At 48.2% G+C, this 26,058-nt stretch overlaps 2 protein-coding genes across 2 annotated transcripts in view; both read right to left on the bottom strand.

Annotated features, from left to right (window-relative positions):
* The window catches only part of csnk1g2b (casein kinase 1, gamma 2b), a 46,491-nt gene extending 28,929 nt beyond the window's left edge, over positions 1 to 17,562 (bottom strand). The window contains exons 1-2 of the mRNA XM_064330092.1: positions 17,318 to 17,562; positions 4,951 to 5,864 (exon numbers count right to left, since the gene is read on the bottom strand). Coding sequence (XP_064186162.1) covers positions 4,951 to 5,175 — 225 coding nt within the window. The 5' untranslated portion in view covers positions 5,176 to 5,864; positions 17,318 to 17,562. The remainder of the gene's footprint in view (positions 1 to 4,950; positions 5,865 to 17,317) is intronic.
* Positions 17,563 to 20,679: 3,117 nt separating this feature from the next.
* zgc:101100 (uncharacterized protein LOC445169 homolog) lies at positions 20,680 to 25,108 on the bottom strand. The gene is made up of 4 exons (XM_064334416.1): positions 24,644 to 25,108; positions 23,784 to 23,984; positions 22,074 to 22,249; positions 20,680 to 21,139 (listed from the first exon to the last, which is right to left on the bottom strand). The coding sequence occupies exons 2-4, from the start codon at positions 23,959 to 23,961 to the stop codon at positions 20,687 to 20,689; spliced, it is 807 nt and encodes a 268-aa protein (XP_064190486.1). The 5' UTR covers positions 23,962 to 23,984; positions 24,644 to 25,108; the 3' UTR covers positions 20,680 to 20,686.
* Between the last annotated feature and the right edge of the window lie 950 nt (positions 25,109 to 26,058).

The raw sequence follows: 26,058 nt of genomic DNA, 5'->3' as shown, positions 1-26,058 counted from the left end.
GGACAGTGGGGATCTGTGTTCCTACGGCAATTCTTACATTTCAGGAGTCACTTCTCACACAGTTAAACGTGTGTCTGTAACTGGGGTGAAATCCATCACACACCGCTCAGCCGGGGTTCCTGCCCCCCCCCCCACCCCTGCCTGTCCCCCCGGCCTCAGTTTCAGTCTTGCCTAGCCAAAGCCTACACACAGGTTTAACGCATTAAGGGGTACGATCAAAAATATATGATAAGAATGTTCAGAACTCAACATTCTAACACTGTTGTCACAATCACTCTACCGGTGATCACTACAGAAAGCAACGGAGTTCTAGAACACTGACTTAGAATTCTGAAATAAACATTCCAAAAAAAACGGACTCTTCAAAGGGTTAAAATGGCCGCCACAGGCCTCTCACACCTCTCAAATAAAAAATAAACACATTTCATTTAGCTAGAGGCTGTGCAGATTCTTATCTTCGCTGCTTATTCTCACCCTCCTTTTCTTTCTAAAATTCCCCACAAGCCGTAAAACAGTGCAAGATATAATACGCTCAGTCACAAAGCAGGCTACCACAGGTGACATTACAAAAACTGCACACCTTTCATAACCATCATCAGCGCAGTGAACTTGAGGTTTTCCCAACCATGTGAGAATGTAAAATGAGTATTAGCCAGCCTCATTCACACAGGGAGACTCATCGCCATTTCAGAGAGGTGCGATGCAGGCGGGCTGTACTGGGGGGGGGTTGGGCGGGGGGGGGGGGGGCAGGAGGAACACAGCGCTCCAGGGATGCGGGTCAGCTCAAGAAGACCACGCAGCGGCGGTGTGTATTCTCACGTGGTCAGGCGAAAAGGTCACCCGTTTAAATATTTACGCGAGCAGCTCGCTCGCTCGCTCGCCCGAATCCCACAACGCTTCGCACACGAGCAGATTTACATACACACCGGAAACAAAGTCGCCGTGGAAACAGGCCTGCGCTTGAATTCTAATCACTGGCGATTTCCATTAGCACCAATTTAACCTGAATCTTAACTAGAATGTGCGTACAGCAGCAGAAGCCATAAGACTAAACATAGCCTAAGTGCAGCTATAAACACACAAAATTAAGATTAACTATTTTGTTTTTAATCTCATTGGGGATGCGACTGAACATTTCGTTTTTCCAAGTATTTGACCATGAGATGAGTATATAAACCAATTAGTCTACTAGGATTAGCATTCGTATGCTTGTTAATTTGCAAAGCATGAACAGAGCCCCGCATATTCATCCTTCTTCACAACTATTTAAATTAGAAAATACATTTGGGTAATATACTGCAGATGCTTTAAGGGTATTCATAAGAAAATAAATAAATTAATAAAAAAATAACACCCAGCAATACTGCTAATATTTACTACCGCTACATGCCGGTAAATTGCTGAGAATGACATCACTGGTACGTGCTAACTCTTCCTCTGGGGCACTGCTCTTTGGGGGCACTGCTCTCCCTTAACCCCCTTAAAGTAGATCAATTCAGGGAAGAGCGAGACAGCAGCAGGCTGAGCGAGAGGAGATCCAGGCCAGAGCCTCGCTGGGTAAACACTCTGCTGAGTGAATCAGGGCAGGCTTAATGCACGCGGGTCATGTCAAAAACACAAATGCAGCCCTCGCCAAATTCCGGGAAGCGCTATTTTAATATTTATTCTTTTTTTTTTTTTTTAATTCAGAGTACTGTTTCAGAGGGCCAAGTACTGTTGGTTTGTTGGGAATTCACTGCTATGGAAGAGCCCCCCCCTCCCCGTTTGGGGGAAGCGGTGGGGGGAATTATGCTGGTCTGTGCAGGCAACCTGCCGCATTAATTTGGCACAGCACAGACCAGCACAAATCCCCCCCCCCCATCATTTCTTCTGTGTGGGAAACTCTGAACACTGACATGGGCGCAGTTCCAGGGACTCATGTTAAACAGTCAGGGGGGGAATCACTCATGGCTAACTGAGCTCTCAGGGGTATTCCAGGAGTCCAGCACGTGTGCGACAAAGGCGACAACGCAGGGGAACGGCTAGGGACGCAGAGGCTGCGGGTTTGAGTCCCTGACCGGACGTTGCTGCTCGACCCGAATGCTTCAGTGAATGTGCAGCTTTAAAAAAAAAGGACTGTGTCACTCCACATCTGCTAAATAAAGAGCGCAAATGTCATTTCAGAAAAACAGAAGGGGGAGGGGAGGGAGAATGAACTACAGTGTGATGCAGAGGAAGTTTGTGAAACGCGTCGATTCAGTTAATTACCTCCTGTGTACAGGCGGCTGCTCACGTATACACCTGTACGTCACAATGCGGTCACCAAGAAGAGCTTCCTCAGGATGCTGCTCAGCTGCGTCAACCCCCCCCGACCCTGCCCCCCCAGCCCCGCCAGCCCCACCCACACCCGCCAACCCTGTAAAAACCAGACTCCGCTTCGTGGCAAGTTCTGTTTTCTGTTTCACACTGAATTACACAGCCCTGAGCCCAGAGTCCTGGAATGCAGAGCTTGCACATGCTTGCACACAAAAACGCGCTCACACGTGCACACACACGCGCTCATGCACACACACGCATTCATGCACACAGACACGCTCATGCACGCACACTGCAAGTGTTGTGCAATTATTTTCAGTTCCCTCAAGTCTCGCTTGTTTGTTTTATGCATCACAGTTCACGAGCACAGGCCCAAGCCAGCCGCTGTTTCTCACCCCTGCCTCCCCCACCCACCCCCCCACCCCAGAAACAACCCCCCCCCCCCGGTGAATGAATGTTAATTAAGCGCACTGCGAGTCAGTCTTTAACCGAGCCTGAAGACTGAAGAGCGGCTGAAGGGAGGCATATTTCAGGCCGGTGGGAGAACAGCGGTCAGCACATCCAGCCGGGGCGGCCATGTCCAAGGTCGCCGTGGTGACCAGCGGCAGTCAGAGAGACACCCACGCAGCTCGCCTCATTCCAGGCAGGAAGGCGGAAAAACACAACCGTTAAAAAAAAACAAAAACAAATAAATAAATAAAATCCCGCCGGTGAGCTCCCCGCTTAAAGACTCCGGTTTTTTTTTCTTTTTTCCCTTCTTTTCCCGCCTACACAAACAGAGCTCTGAAAGGACAGAACTCTCGCGTCACCCCGAGCGGAGCACGGGCGGAAGGGAAGGTTCCGGATGTCGGAAAGGTTCTCCTTCACGTTCCCATGGAAACACGACAAGAGAAAATTGAGGGCACAGCTACGGGAGTGGGGGTGGGGGGGGGGGGAGGGGGCCAGAGTACGAAGGGGGCATGCGAATAAGCACGGGGCCCAAAAAACGGCAGTTTAAAAGCGCTCGGAGAGGCGCTGGACTTCCTGCTCCTGCCCCAGGTGGAAAATCGTTCGCCGCCTCGTCTGTCGCGTCTCGCATTTTAAATTAACGGCAGGACGACACCAACCCCGCGCTTTCGCCCGCCTCGGCCCTGGTGTGGCGCAGTGACATCACCATAGGCGCCGTTACCCGCCAAACATCAGCAGGCTGACCCGGGCTTGCTTAGTGAAGCCGCCACACCAAGGAACAGCCCCTACAATCACAAGGACATCATTGTCCTCTTGCAGCAACATTGGCCAGTCTTATCTGTCATTTTTACAGAGGTCCTGATGCATGATGGGGCATTATATGCTTAAATAATGAATGAGCCACACCAGTGCGCTAGCCTCTGATCCCTATTAAAAATACATAATCTATGCAGGTTGCACTGGATAAGTATGTAATGTACCAGGCTAACCAAGATTTGCAGGCCTGGCTACAAGCACACATTCTCACACACATCTCTCCCGCAGGCCCAGTCGCTCTTAACCAGTCATTTTCACACATCTCTCCAGCTAGCCAGCTAGCTCTTACCAGTCATTCTCACACACATCGCTCCAGCTAGCCTGCTAGCTCTTACCAGTCATTCTCCACCTCTCACACCCACTCTTCGTCCCAAGCTGCCTCCCATAGCTCTTACCAGTCATTCACACACACATTTCTCCAGCTAGCCTGCTAGCTCTTACCAGTCATTCTCACACACATTTCTCCAGCTAGCCTGCTAGCTCTTACCAGTCATTCTCACACACATCGCTCCAGCTAGCCTGCTAGCTCTTACCAGTCATTCTCACACACATCGCTCCAGCTAGCCTGCTAGCTCTTACCAGTCATTCTCACACGTCTCCAGCTAGCCAGCTAGCTCTTACCAGTCATTCTCACACACATTTCTCCAGCTAGCCTGCTAGCTCTTACCAGTCATTCTCACACACATTTCTCCAGCTAGCCTGCTAGCTCTTACCAGTCATTCTCACACACATTTCTCCAGCTAGCCTGCTAGCTCTTACCAGTCATTCTCACACACATTTCTCCAGCTAGCCTGCTAGCTCTTACCAGTCATTCTGACACACATCGCTCCAGCTAGCCCAGGCGCTCTTACCAGTCATTCTGTCAGACATCTCTCCAGCTAGCCTGCTAGCTCTTACCAGTCATTCTCACACATCTCTCCAGCTAGCCTGCTAGCTCTTACCAGTCATTCTCACACACATCTCTCCAGCTAGCTCTTATCAGTCATTCTCACACACATTTCTCCAACTAGCCTGCTAGCTTTTACCAGTCATTCTCACACATCACTCCAGCTAGCCTGCTAGCTCTTACCAGTCACTCTCACACATCACTCCAGCTAGCCTGCTAGCTCTTACCAGTCATTCTCACACAACTCTCCTGCTAGCCTGCTAGCTCTTACCAGTCATTCTCACACACATCTGTAGCTAGCCCGGGCGCTCTTATCCAGTCAAATCTGACTCAGATCAACAGCTAGCCAGCTCGCTCTTAACCGGTCAAACTGTCACATCTCTCCAGCTAACCCGGTTGCTCTAAATCAGTCATTCTTGCACTCGTTTCTCTCCAGCTAGCCTGCTAGCTCTCACCCATTCGTTCTCGTACACATTTCTTTGCTAACCAGCCCCAGGCGCTCTTACCAGTTTGATGGCCACATATTCGTTGGTGTAGAGGTTCTTGCCGAGCCGCAGCTCGCCGAAGTTCCCGCAGCCGATCTTCTTCCCCACACGGAAGTTCGGGCCGACCATGAGCACCCCGGAGTTGGTCCCCGTGCCCCGGCCCCCGTGTCCAGTCCGGCTCCCGGCCGCCTTGGACATCCTCTTACCCTCCTCGGCCTCTCCCTTCCCTCTCTTCTCAAAATCCATAAGCTTGTGGTAGCCCGGCCTCTCCACGGTTACTCCGCTGCCATGCAAATCACAGCCACCGAAACTACCAGCAGAGGGCGCCGCAGAGGGAGGGAGGGAGCGCTACACACAGAGGAGGGGGCTCCCCCTATAGGCGCGCACGCAACAGTGCATTAAAAAAACAAAAAAGTTTAAAAACCGAAAGGCGGCAGCAGTGGAGGTGAAGGTTATCCTTTCCTTCTCTTCTTCCGTCCGTCTGTCTTTCTTCCCGCGGGCGCTCCTCGAGGGGGTGATCTTCTCCTCTCTTCTCGCTCCTCTCTTCTTCAGCGGATCCCTCTGTCAGAGTAGCATGCCTTTGCCTCAGACAGAGCAGGTAGCGCGCGGTCACGCACGCACACGCACACGCTCGCTCACGCACGCACACACACGCGGAAACACGCACACGCCACGCGCCACGCACGCGGGTCTCGGCTAGTGGGCCCACAGCGCCGCCTGGCTGCTCCCGCCCGTGCGCCACATCGCCTCCTCCTGGCCAGCCTGTGGTAGCGCGGCAGACATTCCTCGAGTCCCGTCAGCAGGGCGGAGTCGACGGATGGCGGTAGCAGTAGTAGCAGCAGCAGCGGCGGCGGCGGTGGTGGCAGACAGCGACGAGCAGCGATGACCTCTGGGTAATTCCAGGACTCCAGGACCTCTCTGTTTTTAAAGGATGGCTGAAAGAGACACACACATAGAGAAACAGTGAGGTAAACGTCATATCTGTGGACGTCAAAACAATAACAGCGTTCAGAACGCACAGTTCTGACATCAATCCCCCCCCAGAGTCCCCCGACCTTTCCAGCACAGCAGGGCATCGTGTCGAGAGGAGAACCGAGTTTAAGTGGTTTCACTAACACCATGAGCCGATAACCTGGCCACATGCTGACTGCTCACACCAAAAATATAGCGCATTCACCGCTCATTTATATCAGTCCAGCGTGACCACATCACAACCCGATCCAGTAGGAGGCGCTAAACACTGGCGTAATATTCACGGAAGGCCAATGTTGCTTCCATACAAGCCTACCGTTCCATAAAACACTTCCGTTTCGTGGATTATCAAAAATGTCCTTGGATTTTATAGGATTTGTGTAAATGCAAAGCTTGTTTTTGCGCTGGGGTGCTTCATGAAAAACAACGATGAGTGTAATGGAGAAAAAAATTATAAAAGAACTCCCACATAGGCTAATTTTCCTGCTAATCGCACCAAATTCAATGTGTCACTTACAAACCTAATTTTCAGTCTATTCAACCTTCGGTAGGAACAGAACATTTTGCTGAATGATGATGTGGGCCAAAAGAAAAAAAGGTTTGTGAGAACTTGGCAAATGGCTAGCTAGCAAAGATGTATATTTAAATTCTGAGCAGTTGAGCATCAATTTAACATCACCAATGTTCTCAATCTAACATTACTAATACCAATGTTCTCAATTTAACATTACTAATACCAATGTTCTCTAACTGCTACATCTACCACAAGTCACACAAATGGCCAACTGCCAATTTTGATCAACAGAAGACTGATATTAGTTTTAAAAATGTTTTTTTATTTTTTTTATTAGATTATTACTACAGGGCTCTTCATAGCTTGCGAGATGCACTCAGACTGTTTCTAGTAACAGTTAGCAAGCCATTTCCCCAGCCCAAAAAAGCTGAACACAGTGGTACTTTTTTTTTTTTTTTTTAAATACACACAGTGGGACAGAACTACTGAAAACCAAAGTTTTACCCATTTCAAAATATTTGTAGGCTGTTCCCAAAAAAGCACACTCCACCCCCGCACCAAAAAAATGCTTTCAATAACAAACGCTAATAATAAATGGGCCTTATATCTAAAATCAGGCAAGATGCCCACAATAAGTAAAAAAATAAATAAATAAAAAAGTTATCTGTACAAAAACAATGAGGGCTGAAATACTACACCCACTTCTGCCAACCAAGCTTCAAAATGGCCTCCTCCACCCTTTCCAAAGATTTAAAATGTCACACAACTTGGAAAAAGTACTATGCTTTTCTTACAAACAAATAACAGGCTTTAGGACTGATTTGCACTTCCAAATAGGCAGTTGTGCAGCGAGATCGGCAGCTAGGGTCACGCCCCAAACATCAACGCAGCGTGGCTGTCCCTCGCTCTCCTGGGCACGGAACTCGAAACCGTTCTGCTATTGGACGTGAGCCCTGTCACTCAACAACATTTTCTGACCTGATTTGCTGACCAGTTTTGTTTGTGGCCTGGTTACAAAAGCACTGTAAATTTACATTTAAATATCAACAAACGCATTGACAGGCTGTGGATTAATTGACTTCATTTTAAAGGCAAGACATCAATCTTTCATATTTAAAACAGCCGGACAGGAAACCACATTTGAATACTTTTACTCTAGCGCTAACTAATCTTTACCAACCTGCTTATTATAACAAACGTTATCCATTATTGGCTATGAAATACATACATACAACCGTGGCGCAACGTCCGGACTTCTACCAGGGTGTATTCTGAATATTTACTTTGTAAACAAGGGGGCAAGAGGAAGGGGCTCGCGCATTTAAATTTAGGCCGTTCCAAGTTAACTCTCCAGTAATTTAAACCATTTCCACACAGCGCCGGACGTGATCGCGTTCCAAGCAGCGCTCAAACGGGACGGCTATAATTAGATTAGGGCAGGAGAGCGGACCCGAAAGGAAACCCCGTTTTCCAAAGGCTCGCAAACCCGAGGCCATACAGCTAGTATTTTACTGCAGAGGATGCAGCTCATTCACAACAACTGAGTCTCAATGAGATAACTGTGTACGAGGCAGTCAGAATTCACACACGTTAGCAACTGCATTAAGGGGTTACCCCACCTAATGGCTTCCCTCAGTCGCTGCAAAAGAAACACACGACCAAATAAATATATATATATACATACACAGAGAGAGAGAGAGGGGCAGGCTTTTTTTCTGGCCATTAAAAAAAATCTACTCTAGCTTTCGATTAGTACGGTTCTTTTTATATGATATTCAGCGCTTTCTTTTATTTGCTAATTTACTGCAGTTTTTAATATTCTGCTATTTTAGTTTTCCCCATAATATTATCTTTTTTGAGCATTCATATTTTATCCTGTTCGCATCTCATTCATATTTTCTGCACATTTTCTATTTACCGTCTTATTGCTGTATTTCATGGCCATTTGTATCCTTGTTTCACCAGCGTGCGTGTCCTTATGTCACTCAGTGTTTTACGGTGCCGCTCGGAGCCCTCTCAAGCCCTTTGCGCGGCTGTACGACAGGCAATAGACAAATAAAGTTTATTACGAAGCTTGCTTTGAACGTGCGCTAAATCCACAGGAATGTTTCACGTCTGCATTTAGTGGGAGTCGGAACCTGAAAGCACCCGATCGGTCTCTGAACTCCGATTCCCTTAATTTCTCACCGCTTCCAACTGCCGCTGACGCCATCTGATATACGCTTTCATACAAAGTTGATCGGTGGGCCTTCGCAGAAAATGGACGACAAACTGCAAACCGTGTAAATCGTCGATGCTGCCCACTTGTAAATTAGTACACGGTAAAATGTTTCATATCACAATCCTCCACAATTCCCTGATCTTACCAGTAAATTCTGATAAAAATGTTGGCTGGCCACACTAACGACTGGGCAGATTGAGTAAGCGCACAAATCCCCCACAATGCCACGGTCCTGCTTGCCCACCTCTGCTCCACATGCAGTATAGCGGCTGGGGGAACTGCGCACGTCAAAGAGCGGCTGCAGGTTTGATTCCCGGGTGGGGCACTGCCATTCGCGACACTGAGAAAGGCACTCAGCCTGAATTGCCATTCGTAAAAAAAAAACGGCCAGCCGTACAAATGGACTGCACGTAAAAGAGTAATCCTCGCTGAGTCGCTCCAGATAAGCGGGCCGGCTGAATTCCTAAAACGGAACGGAGCTCATGTCTTTAATAAAGCGGAACATCATAACCAGAAGTGATTAGAAATGGAAATGGGATGGGGCAGGGTAACGGCCTGCCGGTTTGGGGTTAGATAATGATCCCTCCGCTCTTCCTGTGACTGAGCCTTTCCAGGGCTTCACACCGCACTGTCTCTCAGACTCACCCAGCACAGCGGCCTCTTCCCTACAGCCACTCCCAATCTCACAGGCTGTACATATTAACCTAATCTTACAGGCTGTACATATTCTCCCAATCTTACAGGCTGTACATATTCTCCCAATCTTACAGGCTGTACATATTCTCCCAATCTTACAGGCTGTACATATTCTCCCAATCTTACAGGCTGTACATATTCTCCCAATCTTACAGGCTGTACATATTCTCCCAATCTTACAGGGTGTACATATTCTCCCAATCTTACAGGCTGTACATGTTCTCCCAATCTCACAGGCTGTACATATTCTCCCAATCTTACAGACTGTACATATTCACTGTACCTATTAACCTAATCTTACAGACTGTACATATTCTCACAATCTTACAGACTGTACATGTTCTCCCAATCTCACAGGCTGTACATATTCTCACAATCTTACAGGCTGTACATATTCTCACAATCTTACAGGCTGTGCATATTCTCACAATCTTACAGGCTGTACATATTCACTGTACATATTAACCTAATCTTACAGGCTGTACATATTCTCACAATCTTATTGGCTGTACATATTCTCACGATCTTACAGACTGTACATGTTCTCCTGATCTTACAGGCTGTAAAAATTCTCCCAATCTTACAGGCTGTACATATTCTCCCAATCTTACGGGCTGTACATATTCTCCCAATCTTACGGGCTGTACATATTCTCCTAATCTTACGGGCTGTACATATTCTCACAATCTTACAGGCTGTACATATCCTTCTAATCTTACGGCCTATACATATTTACTGTACATATAATCCTAAATTTATGGCACTATGTCCACAAGAATTGTGGTCCCAAACTGACCAAGAGCAAACCCTCCTGTAGTGGACAGCCTAAAATCTTTGCTGCTAACAGGGTTCTTTTTTTTTTTTTTAATTCTCAACTGAACAAAATGGGCTAGACATGTTTTCTTTGGTCTTATCCAAAAATGGCCGGTGTGTGTGCAGGTTTTTTTACTTCAAACCAGCACCAAGACACCCGATTCACCTAATTAACTAATGATGGTCTTCAGCCAAGACCATGCAAAGCAGAATCAGGTGTCTTAGTGCTGGGCAAGAACAAAAACCTGCACCCACACCAGCCCTTTTAGGGTAACCCTAGACACCACCTATTTATATTTAACAACTAAAAATATGGCAATCAATTTTGATTGCACAGGGTCTTTAAGGTAGTGAAACAAGCCTCTACTTAGTTGGCTGTTGTTCAGTGTCCTTACATCTCATTGGCTGCAGTCCGATTTGCCTTCTCTGGACCCAACGCGATTCTATCGAGACGAAAACACTAAAGCAAACCACAGCTGACTCGTACAGGAGAAACGAGATTAACACCGACACAAAAACACCGCCTAACCGCTACAGATATTTTTTGTGAGCGTGTCGGAGGTGTGAAATCTGATAAGCGACCGACGACAAGTGGCTCCCAGCTGAACTTTTACCCGAACCGTGCCCCAACACCAGCAGACCAAGCCAAACAGCGACACGGGGTACCCAGCTGAACTCTTACACTGAGAGAGAGGACCGGACCATACCCCAACACCAGCAGACCAAGCCAAACAGCCGCCGTGAATGAAGCTGCAACAGGATCCGCTGCTTTCAGACGAGCCAATGGAGAGAAGTTATGAACATAATCGATACGGGGATTGGGGGGGGGGGGGGATGGGGCAGCGAGGGAATTACACCCTACACGACGAGGGGTTGGGGGGGGGGGGCTTTTAAGGCGGGACAGACGGAATGACGAGGCGCACCCTCGGCCTCTTTCCAGGAAGCGCTATCAGGGGGATCCTCAACACCCCCTCTAAAAATAGACCGGCCCGGGGCAGGCGCGGGGGGGTCGGGGTGGGGGTGGGGGGTGTAGTGTAGTGCGTTCCATCACGGGCCGCGGCGGGGGCTCGGCCGAATGGTGGACGGGGGGGGGGGACCGTCGCCTGCGGAGAACCCTGCAGCAGGAAGGAAACGGGACCGCGACCCGCGACCCGCCGCAACCGCGGCTACGAGCGGCGCTCCCGCTTCCCGCCAAGCCTCAGTCTCCAGGCGCGAACCTTCACAAAGGAACCAAATCAATATCTACACCGCTACAGAGCGCAGGGGGAGGGGGAGACTGAGAAACAGAAATAGAGTGAACTTCCACATACAGACACACACACACAGGCATACAAACATGCACACACACACACACACACACAGGCATACAAACATGCACACACAGGCATACAAACACACACACAGACACACGCGCGCACACACACACACACAGGATGTTTGTTTTTAAGAGGTCGCTCACCCACGCTGGCTTTCTCACACAGCTCCCCCAGCCATTCACCACCAGCACAGCCACATCCACTCCACACTGAACAAGAACCCAATTCATCCTTATTCTTATCACCTTCATTAACCACCGCTCAGCAAACACCCTCATATGGAGAGATTTATAACAGCAACGCAGCTACACTGTACCGCAGAGAACAGAATTCAAATTCATACTTTCAAAGCAAAGGCCAGTGAGAGCGTTAGGCAAGTGAGAGCGTTAGGCCAGTGAGTGTGTTAGGCCAGTGAGAGCGTTAGGCCAGTGAGTGTGTTAGGCCAGTGAGTGTGTTAGGCCAGTGAGAGCGTTAGGCCAGTGAGTGTGTTAGGCCAGTGAGTGCGTCAGGCCAGTGAGTGTGTTAGGCCAGTGAGTGTGTTAGGCCAGAGAGAACGTTAGGCCAGTGAGTGTGTTAGGCCAGTGAGAGTGTTAGGCCAGTGAGAGTGTTAGGCCAGTGAGTGTGTTAGGCCAGTGAGTGTGTTAGGCCAGTGAGTGTGTTAGGCCAGTGAGAGTGTTAGGCCAGAGAGAGCGTTAGGCCAGTGAGTGTGTTAGGCCAGTGAGTGCGTTAGGCCAGTGAGTGTGTTAGGCCAGTGAGTGCGTTAGGCCAGTGAGAGCGTTAGGCCAGTGAGTGTGTTAGGCCAGTGAGGTGTTAGGCGTGAGTGTGTAGGCCAGTGAGTGTGTTAGGCCAGTGAGTGCGTTAGGCCAGTGAGTGTGTTAGGCCAGTGAGAGTGTTAGGCCAGTGAGTGTGTTAGGCCAGTGAGAGCGTTAGGCCAGTGAGAGCGTTAGGCCAGTGAGTGTGTTAGGCCAGTGAGTGTGTTAGGCCAGTGAGTGTGTTAGGCCAGTGAGTGTGTTAGGCCAGTGAGTGTGTTAGGCCAGAGAGAGCGTTAGGCCAGTGAGTGTGTTAGGCCAGAGAGAGCGTTAGGCCAGTGAGTGTGTTAGGCCAGTGAGTGTGTTAGGCCAGTGAGTGTGTTAGGCCAGAGAGAGCGTTAGGCCAGTGAGAGTGTTAGGCCAGTGAGAGCGTTAGGCCTGTGAGTGTGTTAGGCCAGAGAGAGCGTTAGGCCAGTGAGAGTGTTAGGCCAGTGAGTGTGTTAGGCCAGAGAGAGTGTTAGGCCAGTGAGTGGCATGGTCTGCAGCATTCTCAGGCCAGAGAGTGTCGGTAGCGCCGATCGCACCCTCCCTCTCCCACGCGGGCTGGCCACCGTGAGAGCGGCTAGCCATGCGTGGCGGAGAGAGGGTAGGCCATGCGAGGTAGGGGGGCAGGCTAGCGGTAGGCAGAGCGTAGCGTGAGTGGCCATGAGGTAGGCAAGAGTGTTAGGCCAGAGGTAGGCAGTGAGTGTTAGCAGGAGGTAGCGTGGTAGCAGGGAGTTAGCCAGTGAGGTGTACCAGGAGGGTAGGCGGTGTAGGCGTGGGCTGGTGACGATTCTAGCCAAGTGACAGGGCTAGGCTGCCCCACTCTCTCCACGGCTGATCTAGAGGCACTCCGCGGGAGAGGGAAGACGCGGAAAGCGCTCGGCGGAAGCGCCATGCGGGAGAGAGGGCCATCGCGCGCGGAGAGGCGGCATCGCGGGAGCGAGAGCGGCCATCGGGGCTGGACGGACGCAGAATGGCAGGCGGCGCACGCTTTCGTCAGGCAAGCTCACGGTTCCAGAAGTGCCAAAAGGTATCTACGCCCAAAGCCCCGCATACGTCACCCCTCCCGTTGGGTAACCCTCCGTTCCCAAGAGCGGGGCACAGGAGGGCAAGCAAATGCCCTACCACCCGGAGGAGGAAAAAAAATTATAATAAGAGTTCACAGTAACTCAGGTCTCTCCCAAATGTTTGTTAGCCCTTCTGTGTGGTAGAGTTGTTTTTTTCTTTAAACAGACAAAATCCAAATCCAACAGTGCGTACACGTTAATTTGCTTCACGTGCATTTGCACACAAGATAATTAGAAGGGGAGGGTAGTCAGCACAGAGACTGAAAACGACAGATGTCAGCCATTATGGCAAAGTCAGCTCTAACAGAATAGCTGGAAGACGCTCTGAGGAGTTAAAAAGTAAACAAATTAAATAAGTTTCCTTAAACGTGGCCTTTAGCCCTCCCTCCCCCTCCCCCCTCCCCCTCGATTCCGTCTTCGAGGTTCCGAGTGCGACCGTTTCATTTGACTGAAGATGACATCACCCCTCAGGAGAGCAGGGAGGATATTCTTAGAGATTTGTACGGAACAGGAACCCCGAGGGGTGGGGGGGGGGGGGTGAATCTATTACGGTTTCGGGAGGAGGAGGAACAGGCAGGAGCCGATGTACCCCTGAAGGCCAGAGGGGTTACCGCTTTTTACAGACCTATCACTCACCCAGCTGACAAACCTGTGCTTGTGTTCCCCCGTAAGCATCAATCAAAATGCCCTCCAAATTGAGACGAGCCCAGCTAACACAAAATGTCCTCGCCATGTTCCTGGAATGTCTCGTCAATGTTACAAGATTGCCACTACGAGGCAGAAATATTGTGAGAATGTTGTGTTGTTGGTTGGGAGTAGACATATGTGCATTAAATGACAACGCAAGGCTAAAAACCAAACTCTCTTTTTTCGATAAGGCTATTGTACAACGCACCTATACATTCCCTCCAATGCAAAATAGCAACTCAGCACTGCCACGGTAACTGTTCCCAGGTAACTATTCTGGACTGTAGACTATACAGTCAGATAGGCAGGCGCAACCGTATACGGAGTCAATCATAAATGAGCCCGCCAACTGAATTAGTTACACATCTTAGCGCATGCAAGTTACAAATTAAACACCGCTGAACACAGCCCTGACAAACATGCATGCCATTACAATCCCGGTAAATTATAAGAGCACGTCTGATAATTATGACTGCACACATATGAAAGGGCTTATGGGGGACTCCAAATGACAAGCCAGACTGTTGCGCAAGGACAGTACTGAAAATCTCCATCTCTGACTGTTACTCATTAAAAAAAAAAAATCTATAATATGGTGCTGGTAACCGCTGTGGAAATTCCCTGAGACAGCAAATATTCAGGAGTCTGTGGGCAATGCCACCTGGACTGGCATCAACTACAGCGCTTCTGATGAGCACACAACGCAACAGAGCACCTTAATGAGAGAAATGGAATTTTAGAAAAGGCAAAGAACTTGGACAAGAACAGGTGGTGGAGGGGGGGGGAGGTGTTGACAGTTATTTTATTCAGCCGTTAAGCTTTTATACCCCAACTACACTACTTTTTACAGCGACAAAATGCCTCAATTTTCTCTTTCGTCAGTTTGTCACGTCAGTTTTTCCCCTTGAGCACAACAAACAACTCGACTGGGTCAACTCACTGTCGGAGTGATAATTACGCTTAAAATAAAAAAAAATTTTTAAAAAACAACAACAAAAACACTCTTCTGCTTCCGAAAAGAAACACGAACGCTTCTTCCTTAAATATGCCCATGGAAACCACTCCTAATACAACCCACTGCCCAGTCTGGATGCTCCAGCCATCTTCTCCATGGCCATTTTGAAGCCCTGCTCCAAAATCCCACAATGCCCTCTGGCAGAAGATGAGAGTCTCCAGTCTATTGAATTCCTCCACCACTTGTAGTCCTACACTTCTGACATCAGGTATTTGAGGTCATTGATAGTACATTATTCACCGACATTATCAACATGCTTATTGAACGTAAAGTCATCAGTGGCCTCAAGGGATTGGAAATTCCACGCATTAACAACCAACATGAGCAATTCAAAATCGTAAACCACCACTATGCAAAACAGTCAGGACATTTCAGTATCAGATAACACAGAAAGAACTGTCCCGAGGCGAAGAGAGTGGCCCACAAGCTCTGGGAACCTCGACAAGCACTTTTTTTTATTTTTAAAGACGCACTAACTTGTTGCAATGTTGAATCAAAACTGTCAAATATCAGGGAGTGGTGTATTTAATGGAACAAGGTGAAGACACAACTTTTCATGCGCAGCATTCCTAGAAACTGGTCTGTGACATCCTGCGAGTGTACGCAATAGTACACTACTTCTTTACCAATTAACTGTATCACATACCGACTGAGTCGGGCCTTTCCAGACCTAAACATATTTTACAAGAGCAACTGGATTATTTTGACAGGCTGGTGGGCTGATTTCAAATGTTATGCACACCAAAAATACAACAGGAATTGGAGACTCAAATGCAGAAAATAGGCTCTGAAAATAAAACTAGCAACGGGCTTGAAAAACAAACTTAGCTCTAGTCTAATGTTAGCCGTTAAAGTAACGTAGCTACGTATTACCATACATCATACACACGAAGCCACCGTATTAATTAATTTATTAATTTAATGTCTACGTTGGATAACAAGAAAAATGCACGGCCTAGCTAGCTAGTAGTACATTAACAACGGTTAGCTATCTACAAATAAGCTTGCTAAATAGCTGGTTCGCTGTTTACGTTCCCCAATCCCACGCTAACATGACCTGCTAACATTTACACCGTCGTGTAGCTGTACAGGCTAGCCAATTTATAAAGCTAACTAACATTGGTTAGTTGGATTACTAGCGATCTACGCTTGTTACCCTTGGCTATATATTCCAATATAGTCTAGGTAAGTTAACCTTCAGCAGCTGAGAAATGTTAGATAGTTGATCAACTGGTCCACTAAACAAAACAAAAGGAACAAACAAACCCATTTAGATTATCCAAGTGTTAACTAGCCAACTAACTGGAGCTAATTAACTAGTCCTGACGTTAGCTATCGTTAGTTTGAATAAGAAAAACTAACGTGTTATCCAATTTAGCAAGATGGCTAGACTAGTTAGTTATCGTTAGGACGATTTCAGTTTACGGAGACTGGCTGATTATCGAGGTGGCCTGCTCACCAGCCAACAAGACTAACGTTGCAGTTGCTAACTTTTGCAGATATCCTTTAGCTAGCTACATCCGCCAATAAATGTTAGCTAGCTAGTTGGCTATATGTCGACGTTAGTAGCCGGTATCCAACTGGTTAGTTACTAACTTGCTAGCCAACCACAATACCGTCGGTAGCCGCCAGCTAGTAAACGTTATTATGGTCAGCCATTATTTTTAGTTAGAGTCTAGCTAGTTAGCTGTGTATTTTAGCTAATCTCAAATGGTTGGGCCTAGTAAGATAGCTACCTCATTAGCGGGACCGGTTTTTTAAAAAACGTCGATTCCGGATACAATCCGGGGAAATATCGAGGAAATGTTTGGAAATATCATAAACACCCACATTAGCTAAACTACTACAGTCAGCCAGTACGCCGGTCAGCTAAGCTATCGACCGTGCATTCCTCTTCTTTACATGCTAGCTAATGTTAGCGGTTATTGACAAAATGCGTGTGGCCTAACACACAGCCTACACTGCCGATTGAAACAAGTTTAAACTGGACATTCAACATAATCAAATATTAATTGAGGAAATTTTAACATTTAATTAACGATGATCGTGCTTTTTGGCGAAAGAACTTTCACTAATAAAAGGCTGTCGAAAAATGCGCTTTGGGGAAACAACTCATTTTAAAATTAAAAGCTGCGTTTGTTTTCAACACACAACCACAACATTAAGCTAGCTAGCTAGCTACTGGGCAACTCCTTAATCCTCACAACCGAAATCCGTTTAATTTAGCTGTCTCGGTTGATCTCGTCTCAATAAATGCATACACGTGTAACGCTGATTATTACATGAAAGCCGTTACCTGTCCGGGGTGTTCTTCTAAAGTGCGCGAATTCCCATTTTGCCGGTATTTACAGTTATTCTCGTGATTTCATCTCCTTCTCCCTCGCTCTGTCTTGCTGTTGTCTCTTTAAGCCTCCCTAGCCAGCAAGCAAGCACCAAGCGCCTTCCCAACTCCCATTGCCGACTCTACGCTGTAAAACCGGCGTATCTCGTTTTGAGAATAGGGAGTGATATAAAAATCCAAGTGCCCCTGGAGAAAATCGTGCGCACCTACACAACTGCGGTTCTATGGGAGCTGCCTACACAATCAGAAGAGTTACCGCGCAGAGCCAACGTAGTAATGGTTTGAGAATACTGATTTGGCGGAATACGGAACTGTGAATAGTAAAAGAGCAATAATTTACAGTGGCCCTTGGAAACGGAAATACACAAAATGCAGCGCATTAATATCGCTCCTATACTTTGGTCTCCAATGGGGGGTTTGGAGAGTAGTTAAATTAGGAGAGTTTTAATTTTTTTAAACAGACACAAATTGTACTGTTTGTAACACACTTTCAGTTGACATGTCAATATTCAGATCAAACGCTGCACCTGTTAAACACACTGCATTAATAACAATATACCTGCAGTCACCTTGACAGGTCCTAAAAACAGTTTATATTTATATTTGAACCAATAATAAGAATTTAATGAAGAAAATATTCGATTGTTTAATCAGCCACAAGCTTCGAAGATTTGAGAAACAAAGTTCAGAGATACCATTTAATAACTAAGCAGCTTGTTATTATGCTTTTCATTGCACAGTCATTTGGAATAATGGAAGTTTATTACCAAGTTTGTTAAGCAATTTTCATAATTAAGTTTTGACTGACCTAGCATTCCAATTGACCAGTTGGAAGTTTTGTGTGTTTGTGTGCACATGCGTGCAGATGCATGTGTGTGTCTGTGCACAGCTTTGCACAACCATGCAAATTTGCGCATATATAAACAGTTCTGACACCACAGCCGATCAAGGGGGCGCAGGGGAACAAGGAAATGAGTCAGACTTGTTACACCACCGCACCACATCACAAACAGTCATACTGAGATGACCTTGCATTGACCTCTATATTTACATCACTGTGCTGAAACGACGAGCCTGTGAGGTCAAATATGATGGCCCTTACTGGAAAACCAAGGGCTGCTCTTCTTCTCTGAAACTGCCCTGACACAGGCCTGCAGAAGACACCCTTGTCTCAAACCAGCGACTTGGTTTCCTCAGCTTTGTAAACATTTGGTATTCTGGGCACGACCAGGCTGATACTAATGTGAGGTAATTCTGACCAAACTGACGAAGGATCAACAACCAGGTCCTATTGTACGCTTTTCAAAGAAGTGAAAAGGAGAGAAACCTTGGGCCTGCATTTTTTGATTAACCTTAGACTATTATTACCTCAGCGTGCTGCAGTTTCCCAAGACATGCGTGTCGTGGTTTAACATGAGAAGAAACCAAACAATGAGATTTATCATATGAATTCAGTATATTATGAATATGCAAACAACTCCAGCCCTTGGGTCTGGTTTGCCACTGCGATGGCTTTCGACAAGGCAGGATCTAATTGAACTGACATCTAAACAGGCTCCAAGAGAGAATTAACTTTGATTTGAAATGCAATTAAGTTTGGTGATGTCATCCAAACCTAAACTTAAACCCCTTTGACATTCGCTTCGCGTCAAGTGGCTAAACCTTTGCTCAGGGATTTATGGATTTTATATTGAATTTTTCAATTGGTTCACAGCTTTTCATCGGCTTTGCAACTATTGCCAACCTCGCTGTCACATATTTTTTATCTCTTTCTTCGTTTAAATGAATCTTCCTGCCATTCCTCCCTCCCTCGTTCAACAGAGGCTGACAGGTGAAAATAAACAAATTTACTGCATGTTTACAATCGGTAGCAACGTGTAGAGAAACCAAAAATGTCAAAACACCATGCAGCATTGTCAGACACAGCTGTCCCTTTTCGTGTCACATACACACTGTTATATGGACTGGCATGACAATGATCGCTGGCTATACACGGCTAAATGTGGCCCTGTTGTTACGCAACAACGCTCAATTATCTGAAGTGTCACTTGCATCCAAAAAAGGAATTATTTTAAGTTGAAATGCACATGAAAAAGCTTTAATACGGGGGGGGGGGGGGGGGGGGGGGAATTCAGTTAAGGGAAGAAATGTACCATGTTCAGACACCAGTTGCAATGTATTAAAAATGCTTACATTCACATTTCAGTGGAGTTGAATAATGGGGTTCGGAAACGTTACTTAGAATGAACCTTCTGAAACTTTGTTTCAGAACTTTCTGCTTTATTTTATCCATTACCCATGTACATCAGTGTTTATACCTCTGCGTGTGTGTGTGCACGTGTGTGTGTGTGTGCATGTGTACGTGTGTGTGTGTGCGCACATGTGTGTGTGTATGTGTGTGTGTGCACACGTGGGTATGTGCATGTGTGTGTGTCTGCGCATGTGTGTGTGTGTGTGAGAGTGTTTGTATGTGTGTGTGCATGTGCCTGTGTGTGTGCATGTGTGTGCATTCATGCATGTGTGCATGCTTTTGTGTGTGTGTGTGTGTGTGTGTGTGTGTGTGTGCACATGTGGGTGTGTGTGTGTGTGTGTGTACACATGTGGGTGTGTGTGTGTGTGTGTTTATATATGTGTGTGCATGCAGGCATTTGCATGCTACCACACTGAGAGCTCCAGGTTTTCATGTTGCAGACCCAGCAGTGCAACAGAGAGCCAGCAGGCCTTGGGCTTTTCAGCTTTAGGTTTGACCTTGAGGCCAGGGAGGGGTCACCCACTGACTGACAGCTCTAAACTGGACTCAGGGTTCCGACAATGCAAAACAAAAAGCAACCGGATGCAAGCAGGGCCAAAAGCCAGCGGTGCAAAACAGAAAAACTCCGCCTCACACAGGCACCTCGCCACCTGCTCCTGTCAACAGAAAGCTTGGGGTGGGGCGGGGGGGTGGGGGGTGGGGAGTGGGGGGGTGTGGGAGGGACAGTCCAAACTTAAACCCTGGCACAGACCCTGTACGCCCAGAGACAAACAAACACAAACCTCTGCTCTTCAGCACGTTTCATTTCCCGAAAATCAAAGGTGAGAACCGCCAGCCATCGCCTGGCGAAGCAGAAAAAGGGGGAGTGAGAGGATTCCCGCCCCCCCCCCCCCCTTCCCCCCCAGGCTCAGAGTGACTCTTGAGTTCGGCAGCTATGAGGAGAGTCAGCAGTAGAGAGTACAGTCTCAGTCCTTCTCCTTCTCTGCTCCAGCAGGGCACAAGCCAAGGCCTCTGGAGCCTGCTGGGGGGGGGTGGGTGGTGGGCGGTGTTGGGGGGGGGGGGGGGGGGTGCCACTACAGGTCCATGTGTGGGAGAGGCAGGGCCATGGCAGGACTGGCAGTGTGTAGGGGCGTACTGCTGTTCTTACCCCTCGGGGGTGCGGCCGTACTGACGGAGAAACGGCCAGAAAAGGGGGGGGCGCGCAGGCCCCCCGGCGGCACGTCCAGCTCGCAGTGTCGGTGCGAGTGGGGGGGGCGGCCCCCCCCCGCGAAGGGAGAGACCGGCGCGGGGTACGGCTGGATGGCCCCGCGGTCCCCCCCAGGGCCAGGGCTGGCGGGACAGGCGCCGACGCCCCCGAAAGGAGAACCCCCAGCGGACGGTCCGGGTTCCCCTCCTTCGTCCCCGCCGCGCTTCTCCTCCTTCCCCCCCGGGTTCTGAGGGGGGTCCCGGTCCGAACCCGGGTCCCCGGGGGCCGGGCCGCACCGCTGGCCCTTCCGGAACTTGGCCCGCCGGTTCTTGAACCACACCTGGAGGGCGGACCAATGGGAAACGGAGAGTGAGAGGAACCCTCGCCCCGAAATCTGCTTCGCTTTTGAAATCCGGCCCAAAAGCAGGAACACCAGTCTCATTCCCCCCCTGATTAACAGGAAATGCTGATTTTCAGATATTTCAGACCTGTCCTTGGCACCGCTAGTATCTGCCTTCGTGGCTGAACACTCTGTCCTGCTATTCGCTGCCAAAGCGAGCGGAACCTCCCCGTGTCTGTGTGCTTATGATACACCCAAGCACCCCTGGCTCTGGTTGAGACATTTAGGGTCTACATTCAGTTTTAACTGATTGATTACGAAAAGTCAGGAACGATCACACCCCTTACACAGATGCACAACTCATCCTATCATATTCCAGAGGTGACCTGTGCTATCCCGGTCACCCCACTGGACACACCCCTGTTTCCACACAGTCACTCCCTGACTAGCCAATCAGACATGGCTCTGTTACACAGTCACTCTCTGATTAGCCAGTCGGACAGGGTTCTGTTTCCGCCCTGTGCTGAGGTCAGGAAACAGTCACACAGTCAGTCTCTGAGATTAGCCAATCAGACAGGGCCCTGTTACACAGTCACTCTCTGATTAGCCAATCAGACAGGGCTCTGTTACTCAGTCACTCTCTGATCAGCCAATCAGACAGGGCGGTGTTACTCAGTCACTCTCTGATCAGCCAGTCAGGCCGGGCGGTGTTACTCAGTCACTCTCTGATCAGCCAATCAGGCAGGGCGGTGTTACTCAGTCACTCTCTGATCAGCCAATCAGCCGGGGCGGTGTTACTCAGTCACTCTCTGATCAGCCAGTCAGGCAGGGCGGTGTTACTCAGTCACTCTCTGATCAGCCAATCAGCCGGGGCGGTGTTACTCAATCACTCTCTGATCAGCCAGTCAGGCCGCGCGGTGTTGCCGGGGCTCACCTGGATGCGGGCCTCGGGCAGGTTGATGCAGACGGCCAGCCTCTCCCGCATGCCCACGTCGGGGTACTGGGTCTGCTGGAAGGCCTTCTCCAGGGCCTGCAGCTGGGCCACGCTGAAGGCCGTGCGACTGCGCCTCTGCTTCTGCTGGTTCCCGTACCGCGCCTCCAAGATCAGCTCTGCGGGACAGAGAGCAGGCTGTGAGCACCTCCCCCTGCACCTCCTCCCAGCACCTCGACCCCTGCACCTCCCCTTCAGCACCTCCCTCTCACCCCCCGCAGCATCTCCCTATCAGTACCTCCCCCAACACCCCCCCGCACCTCCCCCGAGCACCTCCCCCAGCACCTCCTCTCAGCACTTCCCCCCAGCACTTCCCCCATAGCCTCCCTACCAGCACCTCCCTCTCATAACCTCCCCCAGCACCTCCTCACAACACTTCCCCCCAGCACCCCCCCCAGCACCTCCTTCTCAGAACCTTCCACTCCAGCACCTCCCTCTCAGCACCTCCCCCCCAGTGCTTGACCTCCAGGCATCCCTGTTCATGGTTTACGTCAGTTTAGTTTGAATACTGGGGGAGCCGAAATGCATAGACCCCCAGAGAACAGCAACCCAGTGGGGGGGTCCGAGGTCATGCTCTCCCCCTCCCCCCCAAGAAGAAATTTTTGAAAACAGCAGCTGTGAAATTATCATTTCTGGTGAAATTGCAAATTTCTTCCAGTTGCACTATTATATGAAAATATTTTTCTCATCATCATGCTATATTATTGCGGTGGGGGAAGTGGGGTTATTTGGCCTGTTTTGTAATATTGGAGGGGATCGTAAGCCCCTTGTCCCCCCATACATTATGCCCTTGGTTTAAGTATGTCCCAGTACAAGGTGGGGGGGGGGTGGGGTGTTGCCGCTAACGATACGCTCACATTGTGACTTTACACTTTTCTTCTGCTGAGAAGAGTGAAAGGGAACACAGCGGGTGGATTTCCCCAAGCCTCCAATCAAATTCAAATTTGTGGCAGTTGGGGTGGTGGTGATTGGGGGGGTGGGGGGGTGGGGGTTACAGCCGATTCCCCCCTTCTCTGATAGGTCTCTGGTGATTACATCACAGAGGTACACCTCCGTGTTTTATCTGAGGAATCAGCGCAGGGAGGGGTGGGGGTTACAGACGATTCTCCCCTTCTCTGATAGGTCTCTGGTGATTACATCACAGGGGTACACCTCCGTGTTTTGACTGAGAAAGCAGCGCAGGAGCTAAAACGGTGTCCCCGTTTCACTCAAGCAAAGAGAGAGAGAGAGCTGTCATGGGCTGCCACCCACTGAAAGCAGCTACGAGCTGTCTCACTGATGTCAAGGTACCGCAAGGGATCTGAGATTCGGGGAGAGGGGGAGCGGGGACTTAGGTCTTCCATGCAAATATGTAAAAATTCCATGTAACACAAAATCAACACTTGTCCATATTAATATTGAACAATCCCAATCTAATTGCGCTTTTATATCCCCATAGTGTTTTAATTAACTTGCCTCTCACAGGGGAAACGTGGGAGGGGTGGAGGGGGACCGACCAATAGATCAGAAACCCACATCACAAAATATGACCTGCGTTTGACCTCAGTGGTTATATCTGAAAAGGGAAGCTTCATTTTGCTCGCAGACAACGAACAAAAAATGTAACATTAATCCAAGTAAATATCCCAACCCTCGCCGTACTGTAAATCTTACCTGCAAGTCTCTCGGCAACGGAGAAAGTGTGCACAGACGAGGGACTGCCTGTGGAACTTTGGTATTGCCCCGCCATCTGGTGGTGAAAATCGTAAAAGACAGCCAGGGCGTTCACGCCGTGCAGTGGGTAGTCGCCGTTGGCACAATTTGCTCCGCCGCAGAAATACAAGGAATTCATTGTGACGTCGCAGCGCGGCAACTCTGGAAGACAAACGCACATTTTTCTTGTCAAAATACAGAAAGCAGACGGATACGACGAGAGAAAGTCTTATACAGTAAGTACAGTACAGTAACTTTATTGAGATGAATAAATTGATAACTACACTTCTAATTAGAAAAAACACTGTTTTAACGTAGCATACTGACCCTAAGACAAACGCAATAACATAAAAACATTATTATTATTATTATTATTCGTAGTAGTAGTAGTAGTAGTAGTAGTATTGACCCAGTAGTATTGCAACATCCATTTTATGATTGTTGTTTGCTACAATGACAATAATTATAGTACGATCACTATCTTACACTTCGTTGAGAAGTCAACATAAGTTTTCAAAAATGTGAGTACAGCATCAACAGCATATGTAATACGTAACATGTCAGCGCAAGCCTACAAAAATTACCACCATACACAAATTTGTACAACAACGCAAATAGGCTACGTCGCTATATCAACATCGGAAACAATTCATAAAGTCCATGTCCTATTGCGGACACGAGCGAAAATTCCATCGCGCCATATCTAATCTGAGATTTGCCTGTGCAAAACAAACAAACAAACAAAAAAATAAAAACTAATATTTTGTGCCATTTTGTTCACCACCACACCAATTGACGTCACGTTAATCAAATGAGATTACCTGAAAAACGAATTTGTAGATACTTGGGAGATTATTTGGTTGTTTCGCCCTCGCGCTCTGAGAAGCTTCGCGTTTTACTCCAGCTTCTGCTCGGTCCACACCCGTATTAGTCCTGCAAATTAGGCCTCAACCTCCCCCATCTCCGCTCAATGCTGTGTCCGTCGGGCTGGGATTAAAGTTCTTCGTGGCCCATTCTCACCCTCGACTATTTAAGAAGCATTAACTCCGGCTTCCCCCATCTATTAGCCAATAGAAAGAAAGGTATTAGCCTGGATTAGGTGGGATGAGGGAGAAAGAGGGGGGTCCCGGGGCTCAAGGTTTTGAAACTATTGAACTTGGAAGATTATGCCAAGGATCCCCCCCTCAATAAGGGCGCGCTTCATTCCCGTCCCGTTAAAACAATTAGGACAATGTGGCCCGTAAATCTCCGAGGCCAGGGAGATTAAAATAACAGCCTTTGATTGTCCCTGCTTCTCTCTCCCCTCCTTCCCTTCTTTCTCCCACTCCCACAATTTCAGATTTATTTATTTTTTTAACTCTGAGGGGGGTTAGTTTTGCTATTTGTTTGGCTAACGGGCTCCTTATTTTGCCCATACACTGAAAGAAATACAAAGTTGACATTGGGGTGGTCATCTTGAGGACTCTCCTCAAACATCCCATCGTTCGAAATCATATTTAAACAAACAATCTAATCGTTTTGGAGTCAGGAGAAAGAATTATACGGGCTCCAAATTACATAGAGCTGAATGTCCCATGTTTCTTGCTATCTGTGTGATGTTGACATGTTCAGTCGGACCTTTCTGTGTGATCAGTCGTTACATTCATGAAACGCACACTCCTTTGAAAATACAACCCATTCATACAACCGGATAGTTACCAAGGCAACTCATGTCAAATACCTGGCGTAAGTGTAGGCTACAACCGTTGTGGGTCACCTGGGAAATTAACCTACACCGTTTGAGTTGTAAGATTAGTCTCCCTCGCCGTTTGCGCTACACGGTTACTATGGCAACAAACACGCAACAATTATCACGGCATGAGCAACCACTTTTTCAGCACTAAGCGACCACGGGCGTGTCTCTTTGGAGGGCTGGCGTCCACACTGCACAGCCCTTTCTCTGGTTAGTATATATCTAGTATAGCTACTGAGTTTCGGCGACAAGGGATGTATCTGTTTCTGGTTTTCCTGCCAGATTCTGGCTTTAATTACAAAATTACGCCTTTAACACACCATCTGACATTTCAGCTACATTGCTTGATAAGTGCATAAATGACAGCCAAAGGCTGTTCTGTGTCTTTTTACTGTGATGCGATGCACACGTGAGCCAGTGTTGGTGTACACAGCCAGTTAGCTTATTTGGCCTGGGTAATTATTGGAAAGGAAATCCTGCGCACACACTGACCCCCTCCAGGAC

This window comes from Anguilla rostrata, chromosome 4 (assembly GCF_018555375.3).
Source record: "Anguilla rostrata isolate EN2019 chromosome 4, ASM1855537v3, whole genome shotgun sequence".
Lineage (NCBI taxonomy): Eukaryota > Metazoa > Chordata > Actinopteri > Anguilliformes > Anguillidae > Anguilla > Anguilla rostrata.
The sequence above is the reverse complement of the archived record's forward strand: the minus strand, read 5'-3'. Positions and strand labels throughout refer to the sequence as shown.